This window comes from Lingula anatina, chromosome 1 (assembly GCF_051362555.1).
Source record: "Lingula anatina isolate TDL-2025a chromosome 1, LinAna3.0, whole genome shotgun sequence".
Lineage (NCBI taxonomy): Eukaryota > Metazoa > Brachiopoda > Lingulata > Lingulida > Lingulidae > Lingula > Lingula anatina.
In genome coordinates, this window is record NC_141767.1 from 46,934,511 (window position 1) to 46,955,833 (window position 21,323).

The following is a 21,323-nucleotide window of genomic DNA, read 5'->3' on the forward strand; positions in this document are numbered from 1 at the left end:
AGGAGACACATGCAATGACAAAGTTATATTATAAAGAAATAAAAAAACTGAAGAAGCCTTCTTAAATCTGATCTATCTAACAGAAAAACAGAACAAGAACTGATAAACCCAAGGTTAATTCACCTTGAAGAATAATAAAGAAACAAAGCAAAAATTATTGCATGTCAAATCATCAAAAGATCACAGAAAAGGCTCCATGAAATTTAATCGGAACAAGATACAGAAGGTAGGAGAAATGCAAAGAACATGAGGGACAAAAAGAACAGTTATGAAAGATTAGCAACATGCCAAGAGCTGATATTTACACTGATGGGAACTACTCTCAGATCTTATGGCCATTGTTTTTGCCAACTTTTTGCTCTATTGTATGGGAGATGTGTGTGTAACTGCAACACGTGCAGTAATAAGTGTTCTGTAGTTGGTCATAGGGAGATGTGTTCATGTGTCACATGATGTGTCACAAGGATAAAATTGAGCTCCAGCCCCAACAGTCCAGTTCAGCAACAAAGGTCTCCCCGGAGCATATAGTTCTATGTCCAAATCAGTAAATCAAGAGTTTTTCAACGATACGGTCATGGCAACAGTGTGTGTGTGTGATCATTTAATTTTATGTTGTTACTTTCCCCCATCTTGCTATTTAGTATCATATTGCATTTTGTCAGTGCGCAAACTAGTCGCAAACTGGCGTGAAGTGTGCATAAACCTGTTGTGACTGCATGTCATGTCGGGACGAGCCTTTTGAAATGTTCAAAATTTTGGTCACAACAAAATTTTGTGACCGGGTCTTAAACTATGCGCAAACTGTTCTAAAGCTGTTCTAAAAATAACTGGCAGTCACTATCTCTGTTGGCAGTGCCTCGTTTTCAGAGTGCTGTCATATTCTATAATTTGAAGTATTTAGTAAAACTAAAACGAGGCAAGTTGTTCTTGGAAACATTTAGCCACGTGATTGAAGTTAAGAAGGCACTCTCTCTCACGTTTATTTGGCACTTTTTGTATTGGTTGGGAAATATTTAGAAGCATATAATTTCCAAGCTTTAACCACGAAAGAAGTGGAAAACTAGAGGATCAGAGAGGCGATACCGCCTCCGGATATAGTACCACCAGCTGGAGCAAGCGCATTCATTTGGACCCCCCCCCCCAAAAAAAAAAAGAGACACCACCACCAGTCTTATGCTTGACAAGCTCTATAAAATGCAATCAACAAGAATTCTCAAAATATGCAAAAAAAAAAAAAAAAAAAAATATATATATATATATATATATATATAACCAAAAATGGTATAATCAAAATTCAGTTCATCATAAAAAGTAGGTCAAAGGTCAATTTTAAGGTCACACTTAGATTGCCAGTATATGACTTCCTATTATAGTTCAAACGTAACTATGGACCTATCTCTGCCAGTTTTGGAGATAAAAGGAAACCAAATTTTGCAAAGTTCAGTTCATGGTGAAAAGTAGGTCAAAGGTCAATTTTAAGGTCACAGTAAATTGCCTCTGATGACTTTCTATTCAAATTCAATAGTAACTATGGGTGTATCTTTGCCAGTTTTGAAAGTGTAAGCATTAAAAAAGTAGCAAATTTCAGTTTAAGGTGTAAAGTAGGTCAAAGGTCAATTTCAAGGTCAGAGTAAGATTACCAGTATATAACTTCCTATTCAACTTCAATAGTAACTATGTACCCATCTTTGCCAGGTTTGGAGGTTTGGAAGGGAAATAAATTAGTTCAGTTCATGATAAAAAGTAGGTCAAAGGTCAACTTCAAGGTCACACTTAGATTGCCAGTATATGACTTCCTATACAACTTTAATAGTAACTATTGACCTATCTCTGCCAGTTTTGGAGATATAAGGAAACAAAAATTTGCAAAGTTCAAATCAGGATGAAAAGTAGGTCAAAGGTCAATTTCAAGGTCACACTTAGATTGCCAGTATATGACTTCCTATTCAAGTTCAATAGTAACTATGGACCTATCTCTGCCAGTTTTGGAGTTAAAAGGAAACCAAATTATACAAAGTTCAATTCATGATGAAAAGTAGGTCAAAGGTCAATTTAAAGGTCACACTTAGATTGCCAGTATATGACTTCCTATTCAAGTTTAATAGCAACTATGGACATATCTTTGCCAGTTTTGGAGATAAAAGGGAACAAAAATTTGCAAAGTTCAGTTCATGGTAAAAAGTAGGTCAAAAGTCAATTTCAAGGTCACATTTAGATTGCCAGTATATGACTTCCTATTCAACTTTATTAGTAACTATTGACCTATCTCTGCCAGTTTTGGAGATAAAAGGGAACAAAAAATTTGCATTAAATAAAGTATTTTCCATTTGTGGTCTAAATATTGTTTCAGATTTGTCAAAATATCATGCGGGAAGGAGTGTATTTGTTTGTTGAAATAAGTTTTTTGTAGATATATGGGATTTTGGGACAACTTGTTTGTTTAAGGAGATATTCACTTTGTATATTGCTACCTTAAAAAATTTCATATATTCATTTACACAAGATATATTTAAAGGTACACTAAATAGGATTTTGGCGCTAAAACTCCTATTTTAACAAATTTTCCTGGAATGAGGGGCATTTTCTCCTGACTTTTTATCCTTTAATCCTCCTTTTCTGACTCTCGCCATAACTCTGCAACAATTTTGGAAAAAAAGGGAAAAATCAAAACACGTGCTTAAACGTGGGTTTGTCATGACTGCTAACTACTGAGGTTGAATAAGGGGCGTTAAATATGATTAGTTTTTGCGGTATTGATTAAGGCCATCTATCTGACAATTTATGTTTTAAAAGTTTTGATTCTCCTCAGGTAGGCTAAGTTCAACAAAGAGCGATTCATGCTGTTAAGACGCGTCCAAAATCCTCTTGTGTGTCCCGTTAACGTTCCCTATTGTAACTGACAGAACAAACATGCCAATGAATGATCCTGTAAGTAATTTGCAAAATATTACTTTCAGATAGGATGTTACGTTTACTGGTGATTTTGTTGTACCTTTGTGCATCATGCCAATGCTTAGGAAATACAAGTTACGGTCCTCGACCAGTCTCCGAAGAAAAACACAGGTTAATTTTAGGTACCTAAAAAGACATTTTATTTTACTGTTCCTTTGCGTATATTTATCCTTCCGTAAAAGTGAAGGATATAAAATTTATGTCTTCAAATCTACATTTGCTCAACTTGTTTCAGTCACCTCTTTGTTTCTATGTCGCCAAAAGTGAAATGCCAAAAACAACAAGGCGATGCACAAGTAACTAGGTGAAACCGACTCTAACACGTCACATTGCACTTTATATGTTTGTTGTTTATACAGTATCTCTCTCTTAAATGCCCAAGGGGTGCAAGAGAAGACGTAATATCCATAATACCATGTTTATATTCTAATTTCATTTTGATTTTTAATTATACACACACACACATGTAGCTGCTTGAATATGAAGACAAACAACGTGCGTTAGACTCGGTAGCCGAAAAAAAATTCCCATAATCACCAATGTATACATTATTCAAAACCATGGGGAAAATATAGAGTCATAAATCCATTTTTGAGTTCTTTTTAAAAGTTTTTGAAGACTTCATCTAAACCTACCAGCTTCCGTCTCCCCGGAGCACGGCTTCCACAGCCCGCAAGTCGTAAATGATACACTACAACTGATACCCGGTGCAACGAAAGTGAGGGCTCGTGTAAGAGAGAACCCGCCCTCCCTTAAATTATAATGGATAGGGTTAGCCTTACCTAAGTGGGTCAAAACATAGGGCGAGGTTTCCTGTACAAGTACAAATGAATGGAAAGCGGTTTCTACTTGGAGGGGGGGGGGGGGTACCATCTACCAGGGCGATAGATCGATTTTCCACAGATTTTCTCAGATATGTCTATAGATAAATAGACAGTCATTTTGTCTCTCAGTCAGCAAAAAATGTCGACAATAATAACTGAGACCCTGGTAGAGGGTAGGGGGGGGTCTACATGTATATTGTTACACCGGGTGTTATATTTGGTGACGCAAGAGAAGTCTGTTGAGGTCAAATTTACGACCAAAAAAATGAAGAAGGTGCAGTTCAAAGCGCTTTTATGGCTGATTGAGTGATTTATTCGGTTTATCTAGTGGCAGATTGACTTTATTTGAGTCGAATAAGAAACTACTAAAGGTGGTTAATATGCGTTACTGGGAGTCCATGTTTCACCGACGCTGGGTTCAAATGTAGGTCAAGTAGGCCTACGTATAGGCCCTAGTGTAAGAATCAGACAAATAACACGGGCATTTTATTCATTTGATTATTTAGGCGTAGAAATATGTTTGAAATAATAAAATAAGAGAAAAAAGTGACCAGTGCTTTAATATTAAGCACGAAATGAATAGTCTGTCGTTTCTTTCAGCTTACTCTTCCGTTTGCAAATAGATCATGACCAAAACGTGATCCATAATTGCATTTATTTTAAATGCGAGCTAACGAAATAGTGGTTAGTTGAAAAAACATTTATTTGAGACTTACTTGCGACCTTAATTAGTTCGATTCTCCACGTTATATTATCTCTTGATAAACGTGATACAGATGTAGGCCTACATGTAGCCTAGGCTTTATTGAGATCGTGGGAAAACTTTAATTTAATAGACTTTGGAAGCCATCGTTAGCATAAAAATCAAAGCCAATGACTAGCAACGCAAATATAATCAAGACATTGCTGTTGTTGAAATAAAAACAAATAATGTTCCAAAGTTTTTGTAAGTGTGCTTCTGTTGTATTTCTTGCTCTTTAAAGCCAGACTTGTGGCTTGCATGGTTGTACATGTGACGTTGAAGCGAAGCAATTCTTGCAAAGCGAAGGGGTCAAAACTGCAAGAAAACAATAAAACAAAACTACTCAAAGGCAAACTTAACGGTTGAACTAACTTTACAATAAAGTTTAAAATAAATAGAGTTTACAAATACCAGTAAAACAACTAAAAACTTACACTACTTTGGAACCCTTTAATTCGTATCCCATAACAATCTATCACTGAAAGCAATCGCAACTAAAGCAATGCGCACAATGACATAGACAACAAAAAGAGCAACAAACGCAATCGTTCACAATTGCTTTAAACCTACCAGAATACAGCAGTCTAACGCACGTCATCTTCTTTCATGACAAGCAGTGTTTTTTGTCAACAAAATTGTACTCACCTGCACATTGCATGAAATAATGAGGTCAACGCTGAAAATGCACATATTTCAAATACTATTATGTATATTTTCTTTTCTTTTGAATAGATGTTCTAGAAGGAAACATCAACGAAAGATCTTCAGAGGCGCATCGAGCTGCATTTCGATTGGTCCGACGATGGCGCTGCCAGTATGAAATAAAGACAAGGCAGCAAAGCTGTCAAATGTACAGACAAAGAACAGAAAATAAAGATGCAAATAAGTGAAAAATTAAATTTTCACAAAAAACTGTTAAATTGCCAGAAAAATTTACCAAACAGACTGCGTTGCCTATTTAAGCTGTATGTTAGACCCATGTTTCTTTCCTGTAAGTTTGAGAACAGTAAGTGACATGATTTCCCTTAAATGGTCATCATAGGAGCAGTGCCCAAAATAGGGGTTTCTTCAAATTTTGATGCAACATTACATAATGTTTAACAGCATAATGACAATAAAATGTTATTAATAAAATATTAGTAACATGGACATTCAGAAAATGTGACAAGCAAAAGTCTTCAAGATCATGGAACTTTAAAGTCACACCTTGAAAATGCCAATATGTGAAAAATTAAATTTTCACAAAAAACTGTTTAACTGCAAAATAAAAAAAAAAAAAAAAAAAAAAAAAAAAACAGACTGCATAGCCTACTGAAGCTGTATTTTAGTCCCATGTTTCTATCCTGTAAGTTTGAAAACAGTAAGTGACATGATTTTCATTAAATGGTCATCATGGAAGCAGTGCCCAAAATGGGGGTTTCTTCAAATTTTGATGCAATATTACATAATGTTTAACAGCTTAATGACCATCAATTTTTAATTATAAAATATTTGTATCACAGATATTCAGAAAATGTGACTAGCAAAGGTCTTCAGGCCCATGGAACTTCAAAGTCACGCCTTGATAATGCCAAAATGTAAACAAGACAGCACTGTTCTGAAATGGGTTTATTTCCATTTTTAACACTTTTTTAACATAAAACAAAATAAACATTTTACTGCCATTTTTATATGTCCAACTAAGAAAATTGATGAGATGGGAAAAGTATGAATAGAACAGTGTTAAATGTCCAATTTCCTCCATTCTGAGATTCTGAACATAGTGGATGATTGAATCTGACAAACTGCAATGATATGAGTTTATTTCCATTTTTGACACTTTATTACACAATACACAATAACAAGTTTACCATCATTTTTACATAATCAATTAACAATGTTGTAAAGATGCAGGAAATATCAAACAAACACTTTTACGCATCTAATTAGTTCAATAATGAGACTGTTAACATGCCTAATAATTGAATCTGAGGAAATGTGAAAAAACAGTATAACTTCTTAAGTAATGGCCCGATTACGCTTATTTTCGAACTCAACCTGCGTTTTAGTAAGATTGACCACTCCTGTGAGTATAATTACAATTGGCCAATCCGTTTTTCTTATATTGTGTTATCGGTGCTGCATATATGCTGAAAAAAGTGAAAAAACAGCATAAATTCCCTAAAAGTGACCCGATCATGCTGATTTTCGAACTTGACCTGCGTATTATGAATATTCATCAGTTCTGTAAGTTTCAAGTCAAAAGGTAAAATGGTTTTCCACTTATCGTGTTATCGGTGCTGCATACATGCTGAAAAAAGTGAAAAAACAGCATAAATTCCCTTAAAGTAACCCGATCATGCTGATTTTCGAACTTGACCTGCGTATTATAAATATTCATCAGTTTTGTAAGTTTCAAGTCAAAAGGTAAAATGGTTTTCCACTTATCGTGTTATCGGTGCTGCATATATGCTGAAAAAAGTGAAAAAACAGCATAAATTCCCTAAAAGTGACCCGATCATGCTGATTTTCGAACTTGACCTGCGTATTATGAATATTCATCAGTTCTGTAAGTTTCAAGTCAAAAAGTAAAATGGCTTTCCACTTATCGTGTTATCGGTGCTGCATACATGCTGAAAAAAGTGAAAAAACTGCATAAATTCCCTAAAAGTAACCCGATCACGCGGATTTTCGAACTTGACCTGCGTATTATGAATATTCATCAGTTCTGTAAGTTTCAAGTCAAAAGGTAAAATGGTTTTCCACTTATCGTGTTATCGGTGCTGCATATATGCTGAAAAAAGTGAAAAATCAGCATAAATTCCCTAAAAGTGACCCGATCATGCTGATTTTCGAACTTGACCTGCGTATTATGAATATTCATCAGTTCTGCAAGTTTCAAGTCAAAAGGTAAAATGGTTTTCCACTTATCGTGTTATCGGTAAAAGTGCACGGCGACGGCGACGACGGCGACGACAGCGACGGCGACGACAGACGCAGATGATGGCTATATGTACAGACACATCTGTGTCTGTACATAATAAAGGAAATCACAATTTTGGGAAAAACAGAAACTAGAATCCTACTCAACGGAAAACTCCTGCTAAAAACGGGAGAAGTTACTAAGGTCATAGAGAATACATTTGACTCAACAAAAGGAGGCAGTTCTAGGAAGATTACAAGAGAAATAAAAGAGAAAAAATGGGGGATATCTAGAAAAAAAACCAATAATGGCCTCAAAAATCTCAAATTAAAGCAATTGACACAACCCTTGTTTGACAATAAATGGCCTCTAATACCCATAAAAGCACACGAAGTACAAAACCGCCATCAGATTGACCTAGTGGTAATGAATAAGTACCCTGTGAAAAAAGGCAAGAGAGTGTACCGTTATGTACTAAGCATACTAGACTGTTTCAGTAGGTATATGTGGCTGAGGCCGTTGGAGACGAAGTCCAGCAAGGAAGTGGTACGGCACCTGAGGGATATCTATACGTCAGAGGGCCATCCTAAGTTTATCCAGAGTGACAGGGGGACCGAGTTCCGGAAGAATGTTGAAAAATTTTGCAAATCATGGGGCATAAAAAAGATCGTCAGTTCGCCTTACCATCCCCAATCGCAGGGCAAAATTGAATCCTCCCACAAAGGGTGGAAGAGCAGATTTTTTTATTACCTGAAAAAGTCAAATCACAGGTTCACCGATTGGGTAAGCAGACTGCAGGAATATGCAAAAATATATAATAGGCAATGGCACTCAAGTCTGGGCACAAGCCCATTTCATGTTTATCATGGAAGGAGACCGGCACAAGATGATAGGAACATTACCACCAGCGGGCCTGTTGGTGTATGGCTTGATACTGTCCAGAAAGTACAATCCAAGGCGAAGATGGTCTCAGACAAGAGTGCTTTCAAAATAGGTAAAAAATAGGCCAAAAAATTGGGACGCTATTTATTGGGAGATAGGGTATTAGTGAAGATAACAAAAGGCAAAACAAAACCCAAAGTCGTGCAGGGGACAGTGGTAAAAACAAACTATGCAAAGTATAGATATCTCATCCATCATTCAGAAGGCATTGATTGGTATCCTATATGCAACATTGCTGCGAGAACAAGACAAGAAGATTTAAACAGACGTCAATCTTACAACTTCCGTCGACGCACCCGGTTAATGTGTCAGTGCAACAGTGACAGTTGTAGCAAAAAAGCTGACTCTCAATGCTCAAATTATATGAGCAAAAAGTGCTGTGTTATTTCTGGAGAAAAGTGTAGCTTTCAAAATCACATGAAAGCAGTGATACCCCTCTCTCTTCATGACTTTGTTAAGCCACAGAATGATATCGCGGCTTTGGTGGATTTTGTGGCAATGCTAGAAACAACCACCAAAAACGAAGGTGACTTTGAAACGTACGATTCTCTGGTTGCGAATTCCCTTGCAAAGGGGCTAATCCCAGAAGGGGTTACTCCCAAGGATGGAAGTTGTATGTTTCATGCTGTCGGACAGAGTATTTCCATGAACATGTCCCAAGTTAGGCGAATAGCAGCGCAATGGCTGAGGTCGAACCCGACGTTCAATGGTGTAAATTTAAGGGACTTTGTAGATGTTCCCCGGAATGAATATGTTCAAGGTATAGAAGGGAATGAATGGGGAGACCATTTGGCTCTCATTGCTATCACGAATGCACTCGGCGTGCAAATTGGTGTAATATCGAGCCAAACACAAGAGATAACATATATTAATCCCGCCGTTGTAAGCCAGCAAACGATTTATTTAGGACACCAGTTTGAATTCCATTACATACATTTAGTTCCGTTAGACGCATGCAATGTACATGTAAGTCAGGGTGATGGCCCTACTCCACATGGTAAAAATGACGATATTGCTGATGTTGTTGATGCTGGTGATGTTGATGATGGTAATGTTGGTGATTCTTTAGATGTTGATGATGGCAATGTTGGTGATACTTTAGATGTTGATAATGGTAATGTTGGTGATTCATTAGATGTTGATGATAGCAATGTTGGTGATTCTTTAGATGTTGATGGCAATGTTGGTGATTCTTTAGATGTTGATGGTGGCAATGTTGGTGATTCTTTAGATGTTGATAATGGTAATGTTGGTGACTCTGTAGATGTTGATAATGGTAATGTTGGTGATTCTGGTGATATTGTTGATGGTGGCACACGTTTTGCTGGTAATTCTGGAGACGTCAACGATGGTTTTGTTGGCGATTCTGGTAATGTTGTTGATGGTGGTAATGTTGGTGATAACAGTAATGTTGCTTTTGGTGATGTTAATGATGCTGATGAAAATCTTGCCACTTCTTCAGGTATGTTACATATATCAAGCCTGCCAGATGAAATATTGATTATTATTATGAAGTGCTGTGTAAGTACACTTCCGTTCGTTGGTCTGCTTAGAGCTGTGTGTCCACTTAGTATAAGGTGGCAAGGATTGATGTTGCATCAAGAGTCCTTGAAGGCGATATCCACATCGACAAGCGGATAGTAATGGCCCTCGAAGGGAATTTGATCATCCAGGAAGGCCTAGAATTCAATTGGTCGGTGAGGAAACTATTGTGTGATTTAACAAACTAATTAAAGTGGTCCAGAAGACTGCATACTCCGGTGAAATTAGAGACTTGCTAAAGACCGGCTGCGTTTCTAAGTCGAGCGCGATTTACAAATTGTCTCCAATCATGCGTGACGGCGTTTTGGTCGTAGGCGGTCGATTAGTGCATTCTTTTATGGAATGCAAGCAACCTCCGATTTTGCCAAAAGATCATGTTGTTTCTGATCTTATCGTCCGTGAATTTCACGGTGACGCTCATTTGGGCACCGAGTGGACTCTTAGCAACATCCGCAGAAAATTCTGGATTGTTGGTTGCAGGAGTATTGTTAAAAAGGTTGGGAAAAGGTGTGTAGTTTGCAAACGATTGTATTCATCACCTATGATACAGAAAATGGCAGATTTACCAGACGTGAGATGTCAAAGTGGAGGTCCCCCCTTTGACGTAGTTGGTGTTGATTTGTTTGGCCCCCTTAAAGTTAAGGTTGGCCGCGCGGTGGCAAAACGGTACGGTAGGGCTGTGCATATTGAAGTTCTGGACAGTTTAGAGACTGATTCATTTATTAACAGTTTCATCCGTTTTGTTGCTAGGAGAGGATATCCTAGCAAGGTATACAGTGAAATAACAATGGCATCAGAAGAGTTAGTACATGTGCGTCGTGCCCGTAAGGGCGCGGTCACAAAGGCTATTGGACACATCGAACGAGCAGTCGCGTGTGAGGACGCTAGGGCTGTAGAAATTGCATTGAACAGACTTAAGGACACGTTTCAACAATTCGAAGCGTCACATGATGCATACCATGCTGAATTGGAATATAACCAGTTAGATGAAAGTGAAGAATGGTTCCGAGCTGTAGAGGTACGATATATCGAAGGTATGAAACTTGGGAAATCATTCTTAAACAATACTTCTAATGTACCTAAGGAAGACAAACTATCAACTGACACTGAAACAAAACTGTTTAATTACTTATCTATCCCAAAAGCTGACTTAGAGCTATTTAACGGTGATCCAAAGGAATATCATAACTTTTGCACGCTCTTTGATGAGCTAGTTGGGAATAAAATTGAAAGCGGTCAGGTAAAATTAACTAGATTGATACAATTTACCAGCGGAGCTGCTAAGAAAGCTATCAAAAACTGTATCATCATCGGCGGTGAATCTGGATACCAAGCAGCGCGTGCCATTTTGAAAGATAGGTTCGGAAATGACCATTTGGTGGCGAGACATTTGATCGAGAATCTCACAAGTGGTGGAAGCATTTCTTCGCCTACGGAGCTCCAAAGTCTAGCTGATGAACTTCAGATGACTCAGTTAACATTAGAAAAGTTGAAAATGAGTAATGAAATTGACAATCAGAATTCTATATTACGCATAGTTAAGAGGTGTAAAGGACACGTAGGTGATAGGTGGCGAAAGCATGCTCAAATCAAAAACGATGATAACAGATATCCAACTTTTAAAGAATTTACTGTTTTCATGATGAAGTATGCTGCTGATGCATGTGACCCTGTGTATGGTGAATGTTCATTGTATGGGCGAGTGAAAGTCAACCCTACTGTATCATTAGCAAGCATGACTGGGCCGAGTGCGAGTGATGATATGGATGTCCCTCCGTGTGTAGTGTGTAAACAATCACATGGGTTGTTTCAGTGTGACATGTTCAAGAGTAAAGAGCCTCAGATGCGCTTGGATATTGTTAGACGCAACAAGTTGTGTTATAATTGTTTGAGGGCGGGACATTTTGCCAGTCAGTGTAGAAAAAAGTCTGTATGCAGCGTGCTGGGTTGTGGAATGAAACATTCTAAATTTGTACACGTTTCTGTGAAAACAGATCTCACTCCCCCCATTGCGTCACATACCTGTACTCAGACAGAGTCGCGAAGCGTGAATTTACCAATTGTGGCTGTAAAGATAAATGGCGATAAATCGGCTTTAGCACTGCTCGATAGTGGCTCTCCATCCACTTTCATTTCTGAGAAACTGGTATCAGAACTTTCTTTGAGAAGCACAGGGCACGTGAAATGTCAATTAAGTACTATTGACGATGTGAAGGGAATCAACTCAGCCATAGTTTCGTTCAATGTGTCATCTCAAGATGACAATTCTGTTGTGTATCCAATTTACAACGCGATAGTTGTGCCTAGCATACGCGTCCGGGCGAATCGGTTTGTTGCGACAGAGCGTTATTCTCATTTGGCGGATTTGTCTTTTAGCGATTATTCAGATAAGAGTAGTGCGGATTTGGTCATTGGCATGGATAATGCCCACTTGATAATGCCGTTGGAGGTGCGTCATGACGAAACTGGAAAATCAAACATGTACGCGGTGCGTTGTGTTTTAGGATGGAGTCTTAACGGTCCCTCCTTCCTTATGTCAGAAACCGCTGACGTTTCAGCCAACTTTGTGTCTATTGAAGAAAAGGTTGAAAATCTATGGAAAATGGAAGCGGGAAATGATGATTTTTCAATTTCACAGGATGACCGTAAGGTTCTTTCATTGTGGGAAAACACAGTTTCCAAGGAAAACGACCATTACGTCCTCCCTATTCCCTGGACGGAAGGTGTGCCTAATTTCCCTGACAATTACTTGGTTGCTCTCCATCGCCTAAAGGGGTTGGAGCGTAGACTTAAAAGGGATGACATGTTCAACAGGTATGATGAGAACATGAGGAAATTGCTCAGCGAGGGTTACGCTGAGAAGGTCCCTGAAAAAGAAATTGATTGGCGCAACGAATCTGTTTGGTATATCCCTCACCATTGTGTCACGAACCCATCTAAACCTGACAAACTGCGCATTGTGTTTGATTGTGCCTGTAAGTGTCAAGGAGTCAGTCTCAATGACCAGTGTTTGCAGGGCCCCGACTTGACAAATACGCTGATTGGCATACTTTTGCGTTTCTGTCAATTTAGATATGCCATAATGGCGGATATTGAATGTATGTACTACCAAGTCATAGTCCCAGAAAAGGACAGAAATGCTTTACGCTTCTTATGGTGGGATAATGACTCACTCGTGCATTATCGTATGCGCGTTCACCTGTTTGGAGGTAAGTGGGCAGGTAGTGCTAGTTGTTTTGCGCTTAGGCGCACTGTGCAGGATCATGACGTCACTGATTTGGTGCGTGGGACGGTTCAGCGGAATTTTTACATTGACGACATGTTGAAGTCTGTGAAGACAAAAGAAGATGCCCTTGAGGTAATTGTCGATGTGAAAAGGGCTCTTCGTGATGGGGGTTTCAAACTTACCAAATTTGTAGTCAATGATTCTGAGCTGTTAGATGTTATTGCCCATGAAGATCGGGCAGTTGAGGTGAAAGAGCTAACTCATGGGGTGCATGCAAAGGCGTTGGGAATGATGTGGGAAGTTGATTTGGATGTTTTTCACTATACTTTCAAAATTGACAAAGGTCAGGAGATTACTAGACGCAATATGCTGAGCGTAGTGGCCAGTATGTATGACCCACTGGGTTTGATTGTTCCCGTCGTTTTACATGGTTCTTCAATAAATCTCTAGAAAATATAAATGTTTCTAAATGGTTTATTGTTGTTTCGGATGAAAAATTATAAGAAATTACAAAACTATAATAAAGCAATATATACGAAACTGTAAAACATTAGTTGTGAACCTTAATTTCTATCTTATAATATTACAATACATGATAAATATCTATTCAAAAAATCAAAAATACCACAAACACAAAATACCCTGGTGTTGCAAAATATCGCAGTTTTATGTACAATGTATACAGTTCACAGCGTTTCTATAAATGCATTCAAACTCCTTTTCATTTGTTCCCTTATTTGACCTCTCTCCACTTCAAAGCTAACAAGTTCTTCATTCTCCTCAACTACAGAATCATGCAGAGCACTTAATTTAACATTGATAATCAAGAAAAATTATTGGCAATCTGTTGTGTTAAAAGCCAATCTTCCTTAGGGCCCCTTTACACTGGACGGGCGTCCTTTCTGCGTCCTGTAGTGCGGATTCGTTTGAGAGTACAAAATTATAATACTTTACTTTCTGACACCTGGCCGATCACCTAATATTCATTTTTTCAACCAAAGAGATGCTTGTGCCTCCTTTTTACGACCACAGTGATGAAAGTTTTGTGGTCCCACAAAGGACGCAGAAAGGACGCCGCCCCAGTGTAAAGGGTGTTTTACTGAATAATCTGTGAACTTCCTCATTGATATTACCTCTCATCCTCTTGCTATTGTCACCCTTTTATGTCCATTTAAATATTCTCTCTAGGATAAATAAATATGTTTTAAAAATATTAATGGAAGTATCTACCCGCCTCAGTTACACTGCTATGAATGAAGCATTGTCTCTTGATATTAAATCTGTTAATCAGTAACAATTCGACACTAACATTGTTACAAAACAGGTTAAGATTTATCCAGGGGTCTACAGCTCTCTTTCTGTACTTACCCATCTTTATATTTCTGTCAGACATATCTGGCCTGTCGGACACATCTGGCTCTTTTTTGTCGGACACATCTGGCCTGTCGGACACATCTGGCTCTTTTTTGTCTGACACATCTGGCCTGTCGGACACATCTGGCTCTTTTTTGTCGGACACATCTGGCTCTTTTTTGTCGGACACATCTGGCCTGTCGGACACATCTGGCTCTTTTTTGTCAGACATATCTGGCCTGTCCGACACATCTGGCTCTTTTTTGTCGGACACTTCTGGCCTGTCGGACACATCTGGCTCTTTTTTGTCGGACATATCTGGCTTTCTCTGGTCGTAGGTCATATCTGGTCTGTAGGACATATCTGGCCGTCACAGAACTACTCTCAGATCTTGTGGCCATTGTTTTTGCCAACTTTTTGCTCTATTGTATGGGAGATGTGTGTGTAACTGCAACACGTGCAGTAATAAGTGTTCTGTAGTTGGTCATAGGGAGATGTGTTCATGTGTCACATGATGTGTCACAAGGATAAAATTGAGCTCCAGCCCTAACAGTCCAGTTCAGCAACACAGGTCTCCCCAGAGCATATAGTTTTATGTCCAAATCAGTAAATCAGAGTTTTTCAACGATACGGTCATGGCAACAGTGTGTGTGTGTGATCATTTAATTTTATGTTGTTACTATCCCCAATCTTGCAATTTAGTATCATATTGCATTTTGTCAGTGCGCAAACTAGTCGTAAACTGGCGTGAAGTGTGCATAAACCCGTTGTGACTGCATGTCATGTCGGGAAGAGCATTTTGAAATGTTCAAAATTTTGGTCACAACAAAATTTTGTGACCGGGTCTTAAACTATGCGCAAACTGTTTGTGAACTCGGCATGATGATGTGGGAGGATGCGTGCCAGTGCACCCCATGCCACTACTGTTACGAACTGCCACGAATAGTTCACGAACAGCTCGCGTCGTATTCACAAGTAGTTCATGACATGTTCACAAATTGGTGCCCTTTGCCACATTGTTGTGCCTTCCCACTGACACAGTCACACGTACTTCACGCATTGATGGCACAAGCAGTTCGTGACTAGTTTACCCACTTCATGAACAATTTGCGCATGACACAAGCATTTCACCACGAGTCCACGAGCAGTTTATGAACAGTTCACAACTACTGCATGACAGTGGTGCTCGCGTCAGTGCAGGTGTATATATAGGCCTTCCTGGACACTGCTCACCATTCCAGAGATCGCCAGCGAAGAGACAACTTAAATCACAGAGATAATATGCCTAAAACATATCAGACACGAGGAAGAGCAAAGCAGAGAAGGCCAGAAGCTGACAGGCCAGAGGCAGAGACCGCAGTCATCCATATCAAGTGTTGATGTTATCCCGGAGACACAGCAGGATCCACTGGAAAGCCAGAGAAAACCATCGAGTGAGGATGGGCTACCAGAAGAAGCGGGTCCGGGTGTCCAAGAAAGAAATCCCTGAGTACTGCTGGACAGAAGAGGCCGAGTTGAGGTTGGCCAAGCTTTTGAAAGAGAACCCCCAGCTGTATGACAAGAAGCAGGAGTGGCTCAACGTGGCAGCCAAGAATAGCCGGTGGGACCGAGTTGGAGAACAGCTGGAGCCTCCTGCCACTGGTCCCCAATGATTCGTTAGCTTGTCGTGAACTATGTGTGAACTAGTTGGGAACAGTGCGGGAGCCTCTAACTTCGTGCCCCAAAATGGCACGACTTGCCACGACAAAATCGGGGCCAAAAGTCATGCAAGTGTCAGCCTTGAATAAGAAGCTTGACATGCAATGAAAGGGTTGTCAATCGGTACTTCAAGCATCTATCAATTGTCAACTTCCTGCCTTAGATACCTTACCCAAATCTAAAAAGATAGCTAGAAACACCTTGTTAGATGGGATTGCCAGTGGCATGGAGGCTAATAAGAAGTTTCTTGTGAGAGAAGAGTTGACATTAAAAAGCAGTTCAGTGGGGAGGTATCTCAAAATCTTATGGTCCACAAAGAGGAAGGCTTCAACTTCCTGTTTGGCAAGGATATTTCTAAGAAAGTTAAGAATGTAGAGGAATTGAGAATGTGGAGGAATTGAGGAAACTCAAATTTTCCCTTACAGGGAAAGCATGTTTTCACCCTTGTAAAGTTCAGTGTGTTCTTATCGCTGTGAACAATGCTTCCGGTACTATTTTGGCCCCTGCAGTGCACAATTCCAGTCATGCGCACATCGCACCTTTCGAATAATACTAATCGTATATAGAACATTATCATTTGGATTTTAATGATGATCCAGTGTTTTATAGTATTGAAGACGCTCATAGGTTTAGTGAAGAGAAAAATAAAGCTATTGATTCTGAAGTTGGAAAGCTGCTCAAGTTAGGTGTTACTTCAGTCTGCAGCCATGAAGCCAATGAATGCATAACTCCTATATTTGTGGTACCTAATTCTGCTGGAAGTTACGGTAATTCTCCAATCTATACGAACGCCGCAATAATTACGAACGAAACGTTTTTTCTCTGAATCTGAATTTTTTGTCTCCGTTCTGTACAGCGATCGCTAAACCCACCTTGGGCACAATTTAAATTTTCCGAACGCAAGAAAGTGTGCCCAAGTGAAACTCGCCCCATGATTCGTCAAAGCCAGTTTTCAGACCACCATTCCAAACAAAGGAACTGCCACTTGACAGGAGAGATTGTTATCATGTAGGCCCTATTTGTTCTGTTTTTGAATGAGACGATAGAAGGACTCAACCTGCCCGCCGGAAGCTGCAGACCAGTTTTAAAACCCTATTGTTATTTAGAAATTATTGAAAGCATCAGTACACATAAATTACTTACTGTTTATTATCATTTCTTAACTTCTGCCGGCCGACTGGATCATCAACATCCACCATCGGTGTTTCACCGATATCTGGATTCCAGGAAAATCTACAAACGTGAAACCCACGCACAACAGAAGAGTATGAGAAATCCAAAGTCAATGATAAGTTTTTCATTTGTTTTTGGTAGTCATTTGGAAATTAAATTTTTTAGAGGAGTTCCGTCTTGTATTGTATTTATTTTTCTAATATGAGTTGTGATAAAGTTCATGCTTTTTTTGTTTGTTTGTTTGTTTTTCCTTGTTAAAGACCTTGTCTCATGAACAACTATTAGGTAAACCTTACTGATATTGGTGATTGTGAAAAATAAAGGTGCCGTATGACTTTATACAAATTTGCCTGCAGTTTTCTGTATTTTTTCTAATTAAGTTTACATTGATTGCGTGCAAATTAATATGCTGTTAAAGACTTTCATAATTAGACGTGAATTGAGCTGATGTTATTTTTTATATCAATATAATCTCTATTAACGTCAGTGATATCTACTGTGAGGAGTTTCAAGTATTTTGTTTTGGCGGAAGAAATTTATGTAGGCCTAATGGGGGGGGGGGGGGGTGACATTATTCATATTGCAAATTTTCTATAGGTGGAATCATATTAAAAGTAAACACGCAATAAATAAAATATGCAACTGGATACCCAAATATTCTTGTCTGTTTTTGACAGAAGTTGGGAAAAACGATGTTGTCCTGTCTTGGTAAAACAGAACAGGGAAAAACGATGTTGTCTTGTCTTGGGAGAAATGTACCTCTTTAGTATGAAGAAATTGTTTCTTAACTTTAATTCCCGACTTTTGTTTAGTTTGTTTTAATTCATTGCAATATCGCAAGAATAATTTGTTTGTGCTAAAAGCTGATCAAAGTGATTTAAGTTGAAAGTAATGCTTACACTTAGCGATGTAGGTAAGTGGAGATAACTTCCGGTACAGCCGTATTCCATTCGTATTTCAATGGATACGAATGCGTGGCAATTTTTAGCAGACTGAATTTCAAGCCTTACGAACAAAATGATTGTATTTCAAGCCTTACGAACAAAATGATTATCTTCCAAAAATAATTAATTTAAATCGTTCGTATAGATTGGAGAATTACCGTATAGACTTATTTTTAATTTAAAAAAATATATAGATTGGAGAATTACCGTATAGACTTATTTTTAATTTAAAAAAATATAACTCCATTATTGATTACAAACATTTTAAGATGAAAATGGGGAATAAATTTTAATTTTAAGAAAAATGACAAATGGGTGATGTTAACAGTGGCTATTTAGATATTTTTGCAAGGTGATTCCTTTTCTGAGTGTGAAATAGTCCCTTACCAAAATTTCCTATAGGATACTACAGGATCCCCATAAAATCCTATAGGAAATTTTATTGGCAGCCCTATAGGAAAAATGTATTAAAACAATATATATTCTCTAGATCTATGTACTCACACAGTACATTTTACATTTGATATATATGTATATATAACCCTGCTTTCAGCAATAGGTAGACCATTCGCACATAGACACCAGCATTACGCAGACCAGAATTTTAAGCAGACCGCAGCCAGTCTGCCTTAAAGTTGACCCCCCACAAAAATGTAGAAAATGAAATGTCTTAAAGGGCGGTCTATATCTATGATCATATTAATCGGTACTACATGACATGTTACATAATCGGGCCAACAGACATGCCATAGGTAGATGGCAGTTTAGATGAACTGTGTATTTTGGGCAACTAATCCAAATGTATGACCACACATTCCGAGTTATAAAATTAAAAAAGGCCTCAAAATATAAAATTTCAAATTTAATTAAATTAATATTCTTAATAACAATAAAACGAAATTTAAAAAGAAGAAAGTTCTGATACAGGAAAAGTAAATGATGCCGATAACAACGTGGCGTTACAAGAGAAGGGTCAGTCATTTATGACTAAACCATAAAAATAAATAGGGCTAAAACATCGAACCTGAATATATGAACAATTCAAGTTATGATTGGTGAGTAGAACAAAACTACATAAGAACAAAGCCACACGTCCTTGAAAAAATTGAACAACTTGCCACCCTTGGCAACCCTAAGGCAATTTATGAAGAAATCATACGCGAAGCACCTAGAGAACAGGACAAGCCCTCAGATATATGACAGGTACAAAACAAACTGCATAAGGCAAATACAAGAAGAGAAGATGTGAACAGTGGTGGATCAAACTTGGCAGCTAATTTCAACTATCTTCAGTCTCAGATTCATTACAGCAATTTTGTAAGGAAAATTACCCACGAGAACAGTTAAGTTCCAAACAATTATTTGTTATACTGACAATCAAATTCTGGTCTTGAAACGCTTTTGCTGCACAAGTCCCGTGGCACAATCCACGGTGCTTGGGGTCGACAAGACATACAATTTAGGACAGTGCCATGTGACCACTATGGTATTTAAAAACCTTAGTGTTATTAGAAATGGCACTAACAACAACCCAGTATTCCTAGGCCCAATCATTATTCGTGGTAATTCTGATTGGCAAACTTTTGCGTCTTTTTTCTCAACTATAGCTATGGAACTAAACGGGGTCTGTCACAACCAGTCATAGGTTCTGACGAAGAAAGAGCTATTAGAAAGGCAGCAAAATTTAGTTTTCTGGAATCCAAACTTATTTCTTGTCAATGGCATCTAAAACAAAATGTAACCATGCACCTCAGAGACAAATTTGGTGTTTCTATGGATGAAAGAAGTAAACTTGTTTCTTTAATATTTGGTAAGGATGGACTTACTGATTCATTAAGCTGGCAAATGTTTGAAAAAAGAAAGGAGGAAGTGGTTGAATTAATACAAAACAGTGTCCCAGGCTTTGGAATTTATTTTGAGGAACACATATTACCCATCCTTAAGGACAATCATGACACCATAATGAGCAGACCTGGAGTGGGACACGGATGGACCAATCAATAACAACTGTGAGTCTCTTAATCACATTCTGAAACTAAGGCTTCATTCACATGCAATGTCTATTTTCCAAATTCTATTTTCTATTCACGGTATGTCTTAAGATCACGGTCTGTGCCCTGAATATCCCGCGGCGTAATTACTGGCAGCGCGGGCCAGTTACTATAAGTTACTTTAAGTAACTGGCTCGCGTTGCCAGTAATTACCCGGCGGGATATTCAGGGCACAGACCATGATCATAAGATAGCGCGAATAGAAAATAGATTTTTAGAAAATAGACATTCCATGTGAACGAAGCCTAAGAACTGGTTGGAGACAGCAGGAAATTCCAAAATTAATTGATTCACTGGAGAAACTGGTTTCCCACTGTTATGGGGATTTAGAAAGGGCATTCATTCAAAGGGGTGAGTTTATACTCTCAGAAGAATATGAAGATTTCCATGTGGAATTTAACGAGTGGGAAAGGAAATCTTCTCAACAAAGACAGCGGCACTTCAAGAAATTCTTTAGCACCCCCAAGATCCTAAAGCCCATGGTTGCTTCTGAAAATCTCTTCATCCTCCAGGCTCTATTGCGTGGAAAGAAACCTTGTCAAAGGAAGCAATCTCGGGCCACAAGAACAACCACATTGAAAATAAACACTGTTGGCCTATTCTGATTACTGGGATTTTTGATATTTTTTCACATTTGAGCTGCCCTGGCCGAGGTCTGCGTTCACCGAGTGCTGTTCTAGTTCAATATGATACTATAGTATTTTTAGTGGGTAATAATATCCTTAGCCAAGTGATTTGTTTAGGTTACCTATTAGTTAAAGGTATATCAACCCCTGAAAATTTTTTTGCAATGAGTATTCTATTCAGTTGTTGTCTATTCAGGCCTCTGTTAGATGTACTAGGAGAAGCATTTTTTTTTTTACATGTATGACAACCAATTTACTTGATGATATTATCTTAATGTTTGGTACATTATTTGATGCAATTTCCATTCTTTACTTGCAAATTCAGTCTGACATCTTATGATGTGAAAC

The 21,323-nt window shown here is 38.4% G+C and overlaps 1 protein-coding gene across 4 annotated transcripts in view; it reads right to left on the reverse strand.

The window, feature by feature from the left end:
* Positions 1-4,414: 4,414 nt before the first annotated feature.
* LOC106174661 (organic cation transporter-like protein) overlaps positions 4,415-21,323 on the reverse strand; it is a 48,188-nt gene continuing 31,279 nt past the window's right edge. For all 4 annotated transcript variants that reach the window (XM_013556319.2, XM_013556320.2, XM_013556322.2 and 1 more), the window contains exon 11: positions 4,415-5,326. In XM_013556319.2, coding sequence (XP_013411773.2) covers positions 5,283-5,326 — 44 coding nt within the window. In that variant the 3' untranslated portion in view covers positions 4,415-5,282. The remainder of the gene's footprint in view (positions 5,327-21,323) is intronic.